Source organism: Phaethon aethereus, assembly GCF_964289735.1.
Source record: "Phaethon aethereus genome assembly, chromosome: 4".
NCBI lineage: Eukaryota > Metazoa > Chordata > Aves > Phaethontiformes > Phaethontidae > Phaethon > Phaethon aethereus.
In genome coordinates this window covers 74,794,399-74,810,078 of record NC_138578.1, presented here as the reverse complement: position 1 = coordinate 74,810,078, position 15,680 = coordinate 74,794,399, and the positions used below count along the sequence as shown (strand labels likewise).

The following is a 15,680-nucleotide window of genomic DNA, read 5'->3' as shown; positions in this document are numbered from 1 at the left end:
TTTAAAGGTGGTCATCTGTGGAAAGCAGAATAATATCCTGGTTTGTTTCAATTAAATGGATGTAAATGTGAGAAAGAATAGAGAAGAGTATGCTATCTTTCATGCTTTCTGTTGGGAACTGTTAGCAGGATTTTACTCATTCTTTTGTAGGAGTATAGTTCTCCATTACTGTTATTTTACATAGAACATACATGGAAATGTCATGGTTACTTTTCTACCTTACAGGTTTGAGTAGCATAAAACATACTTTTTGGATGAGGACAATTCTACAGTGTTACTGCTATGTATGAAAGCAGTTGTGATGGAGAAATTAATACAAAAGTCTGCTAATGCTTTTGTACCCCCAGTAACTTAAATGAGATGCAAACGAATTCACCTAGTGTTATCCAAACATTGGTATCTTGCATAGTGAAGCTTATTCTAAATGGCAAAACAGGCTTACCTCAAAACAGTTTTCATTAATCCCTCTGTCTCAGCAAGTGATTTGTAAGATCCAGAAGGATGGGCTCAGTAGCTCCCTCTGTGCTCTCTATCCAGTCCCATTTACAGACTTTTCAGGGCAGTGGTGTCCTTGGTTTGCTCCCAGGCAGTGTGTGTCTGCAGGTATCTTTCTCTTTCCACTGCCTCTATTTAAAATACACATTACTCAGTGAGTAAGAGACCTCTAATGATGATTGTTTTTAAGGTATAAGTGGTTCTCATTTTTCCTATGACAAAAACTTCTCTGAAGATTTTTGCCTTACTGATCCCTAGATCTTAATGGCTATTGTCCATGGTTCATCACCCTGTCCCACTTACAAGGTCTTGTGCTTCTAGTCTGTACTGCTCTTCCCCTGAGGTGTTTTCTGTTCTGTTGTCCTTGGAGTTCCAAGCCCCAAACTGCAAGTAGCCTTTAATAATTTTCATAGCCTTAAGGAGGGAGAGGTTATTTATTCTATTACTTGTGATGCTTTAATGCCCTTCTGAGTTGAGTGCCAGGTATCCAGTCCTTAGCAATAGGACATAATTGATGAAATTAGAGGCATCGTAACCATAGTCCACAAAAATATGCTAGAATGAATAAGGTCATAGGTAGTTTCCTGAATGGTTACACTGTTAAATAAAATTACTTAACTGTGTGTTTCCTTGTCACTGCTATCTGTTTCTCTCCTGATCAGACAGTGAGGGACTGGATATTCAATTTCTTCATTCCTTTCTCTCTTCCACCTGTTGCCTGTCACAGCTTTGAAAAATGATTCGGATAATTTTTTTTGAAATAAATTTCACATCTAACTGACATCAACTGTTCAGCATTCCGAGTTGACTGTAATTTTGGAAAACTGTAAAGGTTTTTCTTCCATCACTTCTCAGGTAAAATACTTCTTGGTGAAGAAGAAAGTTTGGAGGATGATCCTGAAACCCGATCAGACGTCAGCACTGCATCGTTTGCAGGTTAGCTGGCTTTCCCTTTGGCAGTACAATCAGCCTGTGTAACTATATATTACAAATCCATTATTTTATTGCTCTGTGTAAAATGTAAGTGATGAGTTATGGTGACTATGAAGTGAATGGGTACTCAAGACATGCTAGCAAAACTGAAACCATAAATACTCCTGGATATAAAACTTATATTGACCTAATTAAGTTGACTGCTTTTTTTTAATGGATAGGCTGTCATATTGAGCTACAGGTATAAATGGAATGGCATCTTACAGATGCTTATTTCCCTACCTGTAGTTGAACTGTTCAGTCATACACTTTCTTTAGCCTAGTTTAATATGTGGGTTAGTATGCGGTGTCCATGTCAAGAGTGAAACACAAGTTTAAACACTTGATTGACTCATTAATATCTGTGTCTTGCAGCTTCTATGAAGGGCAAGATAGCCAGTGAACTAGCTTCTTCCTCAGGTGTATCGACAGCTGGGTCAGTAGGGAGTTCAGCTGCTGATTCTACCGGACATGATATCATTACTGAGCAGCCACGTTCTCAACATACGTTGCAGTCAGACTCTGTAGACCTGACAAGCTGTGATTTGACAAGTACAACTACTGAAGAAGATGATGTGCTTAGTCGAAGCTCCAGCCAGATCAGTGCTGTCCAGTCAGATCCCACTATGGACTTGAATGATGGTACACAGGCTTCCTCACCAATTAGTGATAGCTCTCAGACTACTACAGAAGGTCCAGACTCTGCTGTAACCCCTTCGGACAGTTCTGAAATTGTAAGTGTGCAACGGGCAGAGGGGGGATCCCCTTCTACTGAGGGGCCCGACATATCTCAGAGCTCTTCCATGGAGGGCCCAGACTTGGATTCATCTACTTACTGGTCTTCTACTTTTCCATCCTCAGCTAGTAACAATGGAAAGGTCAGCAGCTCACACCTCTATTGGAGAGCTTGACCTCCCTTTTAACACTTCCACTTCATCAGTAATTAAAAACTACAAAGCTGTAATCAGTGTGTTCACTGGGTAGGTCATATGAAGGTATTAATAGACTGTCACTCACTGAAAGAATGTCAATATCGAAGGCTTGACATACGTATATGTATCCTCTTAGTAGTATATCCTTCATTTTATATAGATATTTTAATAGTTGTTTTGGTGCAGGAGGACTAATGGAAGTGTTAAAGGGTGAACAGTCTATTTGGAATGATACAGGAATACTTTTGGAACCTAATGCTTCACATTGTCTTCTGCCTGTACTTTTTCACTTGGCAATGCAACTTTTTTTCTATTTTTTCCTTTTTATGCCATCTTCAGTATTTCTCCTATACTAAGCAAATACTGCATGATTTACTAATGTAGCAGTTGTGTATCTAATAAACACCTGAAATGTACATACAATATAGCTATTTTAAGAAATTTGTTTCTTAGTCAAGTGTATTGTGAGGTTGTAATAAAACCAGCAAAAATATAATTACCGTGAGCAAGATCAGAAAATGCAAAAAAGGGAAAACTTAGAATTTCTCAAGTTCTTTTTTTTTTCAGATGTTACCAAACTTGACTTAAGTTTCCTGATAGTAACTTCGGAAAAGTAATTGTCTCTTACCGTGACAAAAAATGGTAAATTTACAATTATGATAAGCAAATACTCCTTGCTTATCCTCACACTAAAAAAAGTGTGAGGATTCAAGAACCAAAGGAGTTACCATAATTGCTCTTGTCTCCGAATTAAATGCAGGCAGTGCAAAAAGCCAAAGTGAGCAGACATTTATTGACAAGTTATGTTTATTGACAAGATGCATTTCTTCGAAGTTCTTGTCAGACTGTTGAATATGTCAGTTGGTGTACTGTTTACAAGCAGTAATTACAGGGAAAATTATTTTTTGTAATTGACAAAGTGGTTGTCCCACTTAATGGACTTTTTAATAAACAATTTCCAGGTGCTTATAAAGTCAGGGAGTAACCGAGTAAGTATCTTGTCTTCTGATAAACTTACAATGAAATGTTTTTTTACTGTGTCTTTTATTATCATTATTAATTTTCTTTTATGGTTACTTTTCCATATGCCTACTGCCTATACAGTGCATAGGTGCCAAGGGTCAAACTCTTGTTAACTATGGCCTCTAATAGCCCAAATGCTGGAGGAGGAGGGGAACTGCTTTGGGGCCTGCACGTAGCTGTACACTAATATTTATCAGGCTCATATTTGCTTTCAAATTATTTCTAGATTACTAGCATTGCAATTTGAGATTTAATACTGTGTTAAGCTAAACTTTAAGTCCTGTCCTTGCACTGTGTAGGTTTTGGAGGGTGCTGAAGGACAGTATTCTGCGATGCAAATTGGGCAGCTGCAGGATGAGGAAGATGAGGCGGCAAATATTCTCCAAGATGATTCATCAGAGTCTTTCAGAAATTCTTCTATTGGTATGTTGATATATGGGGGGATATGGGTGGACACAGAACTGGTGACACCTTTAAGGCAGGTGTTAACAGGTGCATCTGCTGTCTGACTTCCAAGGGACTGAAGACTCATGTAATGGATATGAAAAACAAATAAATAGTTTGAAATGTAAAATAAGGAATATATTTCAACATTTCTAATGAATCACTTGTTTTGATCACTGCTAATTTATTTTTATCTTTGTATAATTAAGTTCAGTTAAAGTGCTTTTAATTTGCATCTGAAATGGTATTTCATTAATTTTTTCTAAAGCTCTTCAGCAGCCTCACCTGTTGAAAACAATGAGCCATAGTAGGCAGCCTTCTGATAGCAGCGTAGACAGATTTACATCAAAAGAAGATGCAGCAGATCCTAGTGATCATGAAAATAAGGTGAGAAGTAGTCACAGTGGTCTGGTTTGAAGTTTAAAAAATAAATTAGTTATGGTCACGTAAACTAGTGATAATGTGGGTAGTCTGTATATGTGGTGTACTTCATTATAGGTCAAAATAACTAAGGTTGAATAGTAAATCTGAGTTACAGCCTGAATTTCATTTAATGTAAGGTGAATACACAAGTATTGATATCCATATCAATGCAATCACCAGCAAAACCATAACAGAACACAAACTGCTGAGAACACAAACCCCTTTTGTCTGTGCATTAGTAGGGTACACTGGTATTTTATTACCCAAAATATCTTTGTGCTGTTTGCTAGATATGTGGGTAACTTTATGATCTCCTCAAAAGTTGTTGTCTTACCCTTTGAGCCTCTCTTTCTGCGGAGAGGCTCATGCCATTCTAACTACAGATTACTGATTTTCTCTTATGGTTTTTTGACTTTAGCGTTGGACCTTGTTCTGAACTGGAGCAAAAGGAGTTTCATTTGTGGCAGGTGGAGTTAGATCAGCTTGGTCTACTGGGGAACTCTAAATGTGAAACTAGAGAAGGTTGTCAGCCTTCTGTGGAAACAACTTAGAAATTAATTGCTTCTCATACAAAGTTTCCAAAGGTTATTGTTTGGTGACACACAAAATGGTTAATCAGACTCCTTCAGATGCAAACAGCAAGTCTAGGTAGTTCAGAAAATCTACAGAATGATTGTTGTTTCTGTGATAAAATTAAACCAAATCCGATACTGGATACAAACTTCCTGAAAGTGTTACATTTTAAGGCCTTTTTTTTGAATGTCTATTAAACACAGTTTGTATTACAACATTTGTACATTTGGAGATGTGCAGTATTTCTAAATCTTGTTGTGCTTAATGTTTTATTTAAATTGAAGATTAATTTTTATTTATATAAAAATTGTGATTTGCATTCAATAGCCCTCCAGGGTAAAGGGAGACATAGGTCACTACACCGATGGAAATTCTGCTCCTTTAGTGCACTGCGTTAGACTTCTGTCAGCCTCTTTTCTACTTACTGGGGAGAAAGGAGGTAAGTTTTTCTGTTCAAGACTCATTGTGGCTCTCCATGTACAAAATTGGAAATGTGATCAGCTTACTCTGGTTTTTAATTCACTTCATTGGAAATTTTAGGGGTGGCGTTTTTCTGTGACAGTCGTGATTTAAATGATCACAGCAGAGTACAGAAAAACCTAAATACGCATAAAAATTTATGCCATTTTACAATGAGTCCCACTTTGAACCATTGGGCATCTAAAGAAGTGTTATGGGAACTTAGCCTGTAAGTCAAATACTTTAAAATTTACAAACTCTAAATGTAATTATGAGACTTAATCTGTGGGGTCGTGATGGTTTATAGATTGTATGAAGCTGCAAAGACAATCTAATATCAGTATTTCTTTTTATCAGTATTTGGTGCCCAGTTTGTCCACTATAGAAGTATCAATACCTCAGTAAAGAAACAATTTTCTGAGTTGCAGTTCATTCTGTGGAAACTCCTAAAAACAAGTTCAGAAGAATATAGTTCTTTCAAGTACTTGTCTTAATATTTTTACAATTGATTTATCACTCAGTTGTGTTTGAATTCCATGTTAATTTTTTGAATGTACTTCAGGTAGGGGAAGTACTGTTGTACCCACTTGTGTTTGGGAAATGTAACTTTGTATTTTAAGTTACTCAGCTGTAGTAAAGTAGAGAATTGAGCTAAGCTTTTCAAAGGCCTAACTGAAATCTCAGGTTGAAATTTTTCTCTGCTTTTAAAATCTTAAAGCATTTGCCTAAGTTAGTGTGGCCATTTTTCATGTATTTTTTCACGTGACAGTCAAAGAGAAGCTTTTTGACAGTAAGTGATTGTTGGAGGAGGCTGCTGGTGCTCAAAAGAGGAGTTATTTACCTTTTCAGCACAGTAATAGAATGTCAGTGGGGATTTCCCAGAAAGCCTTTATGGCATACACTGCTCCTTCCATTTTTTTCACTGGGAAGTCTGTCATAGGCATGTGTGTATGTGTCATGTCTGAAGTGAGCATTTAAGATGTTTGTTCTTTTTCCCTTTTCTAAACTGTTGTTTGTTCATGTGCTCTGCTAATGTAGTGTTCTTGTAAGACAGTGTAGTAGCTCTATTCTCAGCAATGAAGAAGTGTGAGTGTTGGATGAAGTGCATGGGGGGGGCTATTTATTTTTATTTAAGAACAAAATGCGCCATATAGCATTGCTGCCTCTGATAAACTGGAACTACTTGCTCTGCCTACATATTTTTTTTTTTGTCCAGGCTAAGCTATTTATATAATACAGAGTTATTAATTAACTTAAAAACAATTCAGGCAGCTTTTAAATACCCCCTCTTTTTTTTTTTCCTTCCCAGCTTTGGTTCCTGATAGAGATGTGAGAGTCAGTGTAAAAGCCCTAGCAGTAAGCTGTGTTGGAGCAGCTGTTGCACTTCACCCTGAGTCTTTCTTCAGCAAACTGTATAAAACACCCCTTGAAGCAATGGGAGAAGAGTATGGTATGTTGTAGTTCGCATACTCCATTTTAATAGTGTGTTTGGGTTTTCAACTAAGTGAGGCAGCATCTATACTGAAAACACTAAATCCAGTTTAGTATTTGCAAACAAACATTGCATCAATTGGAATGAACTTGCTGTCTGCACTAGTAGCACATGTGGAGAGATTTTTTTTTCTGTAATAAGAGTTCAGTTTCAGTGGATGAACTTGTGCAGCTTCTGACAAGTTGAAGCTGTTTTGCTACGACTGTTATGCAGAAGTGGCTTATTTATCTTATAAATGACTGCTTCTAATTTATATCAGGCCATCTTGTAGATGGTTTGTAAGTGATTAGGTTCATTTTTATGAATGCTACAATATAATCGTCAGGTACCTGGAGTATTCAACTGGTTTGATACTGATAGTGGCAAAGGTGGAGCATTGACATAGATTTCCCCAGAGCATTTTGTGTACAATTGAAATAAATCACTGGTGGTTTTACATGTGATTATTGGTCTGGATGGTGTGAACAATGTGTAGATTACGTGCAAGGGATCTCTGAAAGGTAGAATTAAGACAGGAGCACTGTGAATATGCTGACATTGATTGTACAGTAATTAGTTCCTCCACTCAAACATTTTTAGGAATCAGTTAAGTATAAGACTAGTATTTTTAAAATAAAGTAGTTATAACTTATTTTCTTAGAGGAGCAGTATGTATCAGATATTCTGAACTACATTGACCATGGAGATCCCCAGATTAGAGGAGCTACTGCCATTCTGTGTGGAACAATTGTCAACTCCATTCTAACTAAATCCCGCTTTGATGTGGAAAAATGGCTAACAAATGTCAGAAGCTCAACAGGTAACAATTTATTTTAAGGGTGTCTTTTTTTCAATGTAACCAAATTTTCTTTTGTTTCATTGCTTTAAATTCTTTTTTTGTTAGGAAATCTCTTTTCCTTGGTAGACTGCATACCTCTGTTACAGAAGACATTGAGAGATGAGTCCTCTGTTACATGCAAGCTGGCTTGTACAGCTGTGAGGGTAAGCAGAAGTAGTAACTTATTTGCACCACCACAGATCACATGGGCGTTATTCATTGACTAGGAACCTGCTATGCTCAGGTGTATAAACATGGAGTAAAAAATTAGTTCTTCCCCAAGAACTTTATTGTAGAAAACATGGATTCAGGCACAGAAATGGAGAAACAAAAAGCTGGAAAATAATTATGTTGGTTAGATCGTGCAGCAGTATAATCTAATTGCAGTATTTCCAGTTATAAATGTACTGGTATGAACTGTAATGTTACATTAACCAACAGCAGGATGGGTGCATTAGATAGAAAGGATATCTAGCCTCTAACAGGGAAGTGTGACGTAACATCTGGTTGTAGCCTGTATTTGGACATCAAAAGTTAAATGTGAGAAATGGCAAGTAAAACAGTGATTATTTTCTGAAATAATTTTTAAAAGTGAAGAAAGTCTCAGGAAAGTGTTTCAAATTGTGTGAAAGATCCATCAGGCAATTGTTAAAATAGAGACGATAGCTGAATTTGTGAGTGGAACCTAGAGCATGTGAATTTCATTTCAGTAATAAAATCTGTGGAAAGTGTAATGTGAAAAAGCAGAGGGGTGGAGGAGTGAGCTTCTTGAGGAGTTTTCAAAAAAAAGTGGAAGAACAAGGACAAATTGGAGGCCAAGGGAAATTAATTCATCGGGGTGAGGCACAGCGTGGCTGACTTGCAGCTTATTGCTCAGTGAGGCAAAGTATAGCTTTTAGTAAAATGCAGATAGTTAATGTATGGAAAATATGATTTCATGTGCTAAGAGCAGGGGTCTGTGATGCAGCTGAGGGAAGGAAATCCACTTAGTTAAATGATGCAGTCTTTTTAACCTTCTGTTCCATGATCTTATTGTTTGTATATAGTGGTTTCATGTATGATTACACTTATGATTATGGCTTTTTAGAAGGCTTCACTAGAATTGTTCAGTTAAGGCCAACTTATACTAGTTAATTTTGACTTTTTCTTTCTCTCTATATGTAGTGTAGCCTGACTTCATACCTTTTGGCAGAAATTTTCTAAAGCATTTTGGGTTGTTAATCCCTAAACAAGAAAGTATATTTTTGTGTAGTTAAATAAGACATAGAAGTGTAGAGTTCTTGTAACTTTTTTTCCAAAGATCACACATTGTGCATATAGTTGAACAATCATTAAAATGAGGAAGTACGACTTTTTTAAAAACTTTGGAAATCAGAATCAAAATACCCTGTGGAAATAAGGGCGTCTGGTTTTGAATAGATAAGAATATAGTGCTTGTGGTGTTTAAGCCCTGTGAGATTTAGACCACTCTTGGGAGGATTGTCCTCTGATCTGAGGCTTATGTTCCCCTCAAGTTTAAATTCAGCAGCAGGTTTTAGCAGTTCACGTGGAGCTAGTGTCCTAGCCTTGCAAAGTATCTAGCTCTGGTACCTTCTCTTAGCTGTTAAGCAATAACTTTTTTTATATTCTAAATAGATTTTTATGATCACTTACATACTTTGATCCAGAGAACCTCTTCTATAATATAACTGAAAGTTGTTTTTTCTTCTCAGCATTGCATCATGAGCTTAAGTAGTAGCAGTTACAGTGAACTAGGTTTACAATTAATTGTTGACCTCCTTACGCTGAAGAATAGCTCATATTGGCTAGTAAGGACGGAACTTCTGGAAACACTTGCAGAGATAGATTTTCGGTAAGTGTGTATATTTTTCAATGGGTGTTGTACCTGCAGTGCAAGATGCTGTGTATAGGAAACTGGAATCATAATGGAGCAGCTTCTTCTGAAACATTAACACGTTTCATAAAACTAATTCAGACCAATCATTCCTATATGGAATGTATGAATTCCTTTGTCAAGTGACCATTGACTTCACTACCAAGCCCAGTCCTAGTAACACTGTACAGGAGTCTAGTTCAGTGGTCTGTTTTATCATGTCTGCTGTAAGTCTGTGATCAGGAAGGGACTATATAATCTGGAAACTAACTTGGATTTCATGTCCAGTTGTGTGTGTTTTTAAAGAAAAAGTCCCGGACTTGTTCTGCATTATTGTCAGCTCTCTTCTGTTGATCAGTTTCTGTTATACTGAAATGAATATGACTTGACTTCCTTTTCTTGCATTCCATTATTCTCTACAGGTTCTTCCAAGCTGAAAGACAAAAGATGTTTATATGAAAATTCTTCAAGTTGCCCTTAGTTATACAAAACTGGACTCTTTCCAAATAGTGATATTTGGAATATGTTAACATCTTTTTCAAAGCAGTCTGATTTTTTCTGTGCAAGGGGAAGAAAAATACAATTACAATCACAATATGTAAACAATGTTTTTTCAACTAGAGAAAAGTAATTATTTTGTTACACTAGCCAAATAGTAGGTTAGCAAATATCTTACTATTTGCTGCCTTTAGAAAAGGTTTGTTTACTTCATACATTTTCCCTGCACTGTTCTTTTTAAAAATTAAAAAAAAAAAAAAGAACCTTCAGAGCACTGAAAGGGGAAATAACATTTCATGTTAACTATTGTGCTTTAAATTCTACTTTTACCATAGGCTAGTCAGCTTCTTGGAAGGAAGAACTGAGAGCTTGCACCGAGGTATTCATCATTATACTGGTGTAAGTAAATTATTCAATCAGTATATTGTTTGTGGATTAAGGTAGCAGTGCAATTTCAGCACTTCATGTGTAATTCTATCAACACTGGTAGAAGAAGGCTTATGTTCTGAGACTTGTTGCAATTGTAAAGATACTTTACTACTGAGATTCAGATATCTTAGTATTCTCGGGGGGGTGGGTTTTGGTGTTGGGTTTTTTTTTTAATTTTCGACATTTATGTATTTAAATAGAACATTTAGCAGTGTTAAGATAAAGATTGTCTTACAGATGGAGGAAATCTCACTTGTTAACTATCTTTTAACAATCTGGTCAAATTATGAAAATGTTCAGTGAACTTTACTGTGCTAACTTATTTTCTAGCTACTAAAACTTCAGGACAGAGTGCTTAATAATGTTGTAATATGTCTGCTTGGAGATGAAGATCCAAGAGTGAGACATGTAGCTGCAGCTTCATTAATGAGGTATATATGGTTGTTGGTGTTTCCTTTTTTCTAAAAGGTTTTTAGAAAGATATTTGCATGTTACTGTATACCTACAACAAAATAATCCCTTAGTGGGTTTTTTATATTTTTGTTTAAGGGATGAGACACATTTGTTTAAATGCAGAAATGCAGCTTTATGGTACCTGGAACATGCATCATTCTGAGTTATCAGGCAATTGTGCTTTGCTTTTTATTAGCATTACAGTTACATGTAACTATTACATTCTGAGGCTCACTTTCAGTTTCAACATCTTCAAGTTAGTTTTCTGCATGCTGAAGTGATTTATTCTGTATCCTGGCAGTAGTTGATGGACGTAAAATGTTGCAGTTCTACTGAGTTGTCCTACCTTCCAAACATTGTAATTTCCACACAGTTATAAGTAATGTATCTTAAAACTTTCATGCTCACTGTTTATAGCAAAGTAGCTAACCTTCTTTAAAAAACAGCTGTTTGCTGTAACCTACTACAGTTACAGATAAATGTGCTGTCCAGATAAATGCATCAAACAGTAAAGATTAGTTAATAGTTTGTTTATTAGAGTTCAAGGACTTAAGTTTTATGTTTAAAGAAGTTGGGAGCATGCAATACTGAATTCTTGGAATATTTTATTGTCAGAGGAATCTCTTTCCTTTTTCAGACTATTAGTTGTTGTCCCTTCCTAAAAATAAATAAAGGACAATGAAACCTGAAAAATTCTGCCACTTAAAAGTTGTATTGCAGAAACAGCTCAGCAGAGAAATTCACTGTTGCATCATAGCTAGTATTTGTTGCTTTTATTCAGGGACTTTATTTTGAAATTGAGTTAATTGAGTGGTAACAAATTGGAGTTTTTCTTTATCTTCACGTTGACTTAGTGACAGCAGGTGTGTTATGGTTGGAGAAGACTTAACTGCCCAAGAAAGCTGCTACAAGCTTGCAGGAGCCCCATGAAACATCCAGCCTGGGCATTCATGGGAAGAACTGTCAGTGAAATCACAAAAAATGAGTACTGTAGTTTTTTCACCATTGTCTACGTTAAAAAATCTTCTTGTTCAAGAAGACTGGATCTTATTCTATGTTTAAATTTTGCTGCATTGAAATCAGATGGTGAAAAATTGTCCGTTTCAGGTAGAAATTAGTTTTCAGTTGACACAGGTATCCATGAGGAAAATATCTGGGGAGATAGGGGAACTCAGAGAGAAATAATCTAGTGAAGTCATCATTGTAGTGTGTATAGGTAGGTACCTCTATAAAATTATTTTTAACCACCATATGACTAGAGTGGTTCTTTTGTCCTGATTTGAGCTTGATTATAATGAAGAGTGGTTATATGAAGACTAATTCAGCTTTAACAATATGAGTTTTAGTAACAGCTTTTATTTACAATTTGATGTGTAATTAGTGTATGCATCTTTCTGAATTGTGTATTAAATGTATTTTAAGTGTACTTTAAATTGAATATTAAATAATTTCTGTATAATGTTTTTCCTTTTTTGACAATTATCGTTAAGGCTTGTTCCAAAGCTATTTTATAACTGCGATCAAGGACAGGCGGATCCAGTTGTAGCAGCAGCAAGAGACCAAAGCAGCGTCTACCTGAAACTACTAATGCATGAAACACAGCCTCCATCTCACTTTGCAGTGAGCACTATCACCAGGTATGTTATATGTCTTGTCTTGCTTTAAAAGGAATGTGGAGCCAAATTTCAATTCATAATGCCTAGAATCATAGTTAAATCCTGCACATCCGTGTGGTTTTGAAGTCTTTTTTCCCATCTGTAGTAGTTTTAGGCTGCACAGAAACAGACTTGACTTAAAGGATGAACTGATGTGTGAGTTACCAGGGATGTGCTCACATGATTGTAGGGAGTTGTTGTTCTGTGATAAACTTTATCTTCTTCATCTTGAGGTCACCCTATTTGTCCATGAAATTACGCAAATGTGTGCAGCTTTGCAAGCTAATCATATGTTATTGTTCCTCAGCTATGTTGATCAGGCTCTTCACATCCTGTTTAATGATTGCGGTTGCAGAAATCTGTACTGCCTGTATAATTTAAAAATAAATTCTAATTTTGATAGTGTGATCTTTGTTGCTGTGTTTTTCTGCCAACTATACTTTCCTAAACTCTTCTGTTTAGATATCTTATAGACAGTATGAGTTGTATATATGTATGGGAGCTCTTTGCTTCTATCAATTTGTTATATGAGTTATAATTATGTACCTTTTGGTATGAAAGATACATGGTATTGATCATGTCACTCAAGATTTATATACTGTAGTGTGGAAACAATAGAACTTTGTGGACCGTTATTTCAGAAACAAAATAAGTTACTTTTTTCCAGCAATAATACAAAGATTGTGAACATGCAAAAATGTTAGATGGATTTGAGCAAAAGCAAAGACTAATGTTAAATTGGTGGTGATTTCTAGAGTACCTAATTAGGTACTGAGAGTTGGTCTGCTATTTCTGTTTGCTGACAAAGGGATTTGATTTGTAAATTAAATTGCTTTTGCTAGTATAGAAGCAAAAATAGTAAAATGTAATAAGGTGGTATTTAGAGTGCTCTCAGATTTTGTATTTTATATGCAGTCTATAAAATATGTAATAGTAATTGAAGCCATGATCATTTTTAATTGAGGTGTTTCTTTTTTTAAGTACATGTTTTAGTGGTATGAACATTTTTATTTCAGAACATACAGAGGTTACAATATGCTGCAAAGTCCAACAGATGTCACTATGGAAAACAATCTCTCAAGGGTTATTGCAGCAATTTCCCATGCATTGACAACATCCACTACAAGAGCACTTACAGTGAGTTTTCGTAGTTGCTATATAGGCTGACTTTTTTTTTGCTTGCTTGCTTGCTTTATTTTTAATTATTTCCTGGCTATATTTGTATCTGCAGCTTTGGTACTGTGGCAATGGCAATAGTAATATATTTAATTCTTGCTCTTAAGATACTTTGTTGTTGCTAACTCTTCCAGTGATAAAGTTGATTCAGTTCCTGATGTTAACTTTTCAGTTTGGCTGCTGTGAAGCTTTGTGTCTTCTCTCCACAACATTTCCAGTCTGCACCTGGAGTGTGGGATGGCACTGTGGGTATGTTCCCTCATCAATTATTCAAACTTCTAAAAGCCATGTTTGCAAAATAGATGTATACTTATTTAGGTATCAGAAGTCCTGATTTAGATACGTGCTGTTAAGCTTATCTTAGCAGTTACTTAAGAACTTTATACAGAAGAGTGTAACATCAGGTTGTCATAATATTACCTGTCAGCACTTTGTCATCTCTGGAACTGCAGCATATATCGCAGGGATTGGCTGCAACCGATGTAGTAGAAAAATACATGTGGTCAGCATCTACCAAAATAAGTAATAGAAGAAAATATTCCATGCTTTTGAAAGAATGTTTATCTTCAGGATATTATGTCTTGTATCTCTTTAAAATCAGAACATCATCATTTTCTCATGTTATGTTGAAAATCAGTGGGTAAAGGAAGCCGGTTCATAATTTCTTTTATAACTATAAAAGTGTCAGATGCATTTAAAGTGTTCTCATTTGCCACACTGAATGGGAACAGCAAATAAGATATCTAGAATACTTGTGTCATATAGGTAATGCATGATAGCCCCAAAGTACTTACATACTGAAGAGTTTCTTCAGAATGTAATTGTGCAGTTGGCAGCTCTAAAGTTTCGATCTTGCCTCTGATTATCAATGGGCTGTGCCCCGTGAGCTGTAAAACTAGCTACTGAAGATATGCACATGTGGAACTGTGGTTTTTAAACAGATTTAATTTGTGTTGAATTTCTTTATTGCTGTTGTGTCTCTACTCTTATTTTACTCTTCTGGTATCCTGAAATTCTATTGCAAAATTTTATTTTAAAAACAAACCCCAAAGCAGCAACAACAACAAACCCAACCCTCCCCAGCTGCTTTTCTTGTTGGTGTGCCCTTCCCTTGCCAGCCGTAAGCATGGCGTGCTCTGTATATGCATTCTAAAAGATGTCTTTTGAGCTATAGGTCTAACTTTAACAAACGAAGTAGTTAGGATGTGAGCAGTACTTAACTGGAAAATAAAATCAGTGCAGAATTGCAAGAATGTGTTTTCTGCTCTACCCAGCTTAAAATGCTACTTTTAAGATGCATCTAATATTCACCAGTGATGCCGTGACATTGCCCTTGCCCTTTCCTGGAATTCCTTCTTTACAAATTTTTGTCCCATGTTCATACTAATTTGGGTTGTAACTTTATTTTTGCAGAATGATACCAACATTTATCACTCTAGGTAATAAGAATATAACAACATGGATATTGACATGAGAATTTTGCCAAAATTCTTTTCTGTCTTAAGTGTTGTCATTCTCAAGATTAAAAAGCTATTGGAACTGCTGCATTCCAACCGTGTAAAACTCAGCATGGATTAATTAATGGGTTTCTAACTATGTATGTAAAGTAAATAACACTTGCATATGAAAATACTTATTTTTTAAAAAAAGGCACTGTAATTACCTGTGTAGCTTTGTCAAAATAATAGCTATGCTCAGTGTAAATATTTTCTGAAATTGCTCTAGTTGTAGTAGACCAGAATGACTACATTAGAAGGTTTTTTTTAAGCTAAAAAAAATACTGAAAGAATCCCTTAATTTAGAGGTTGCATAAAGTCTTATCCTGAAAGACCTTAGTAGTATTGTGAAGGTCTTACAGTTTTGAAATGTGTGTAATTCATATAAGCATTCTGATAAACACCTTTTGGTGATCTTTTCCTGCTCTTTTGGAAACCTGAGTTGCATGGGTAAATCTGATTTTTTTTTT

The 15,680-nt window shown here is 35.8% G+C and overlaps 1 protein-coding gene across 1 annotated transcript in view; it reads left to right on the top strand.

Moving 5' to 3' along the window:
- HTT (huntingtin) overlaps nt 1-15,680 on the top strand; it is a gene marked incomplete at its 5' end in the record, with an annotated part of 84,664 nt that overhangs the window by 20,963 nt on the left and 48,021 nt on the right. Inside the window, 14 exons of the mRNA XM_081999762.1 lie at nt 1,351-1,431; nt 1,843-2,201; nt 3,722-3,845; nt 4,135-4,253; nt 5,190-5,301; nt 6,631-6,771; nt 7,454-7,612; nt 7,697-7,794; nt 9,343-9,482; nt 10,337-10,400; nt 10,761-10,861; nt 12,374-12,520; nt 13,555-13,675; nt 13,887-13,963. Of these exons, the coding sequence (XP_081855888.1) occupies nt 1,351-1,431; nt 1,843-2,201; nt 3,722-3,845; nt 4,135-4,253; nt 5,190-5,301; nt 6,631-6,771; nt 7,454-7,612; nt 7,697-7,794; nt 9,343-9,482; nt 10,337-10,400; nt 10,761-10,861; nt 12,374-12,520; nt 13,555-13,675; nt 13,887-13,963 (1,843 nt within the window). The remainder of the gene's footprint in view (nt 1-1,350; nt 1,432-1,842; nt 2,202-3,721; nt 3,846-4,134; nt 4,254-5,189; nt 5,302-6,630; nt 6,772-7,453; nt 7,613-7,696; nt 7,795-9,342; nt 9,483-10,336; nt 10,401-10,760; nt 10,862-12,373; nt 12,521-13,554; nt 13,676-13,886; nt 13,964-15,680) is intronic.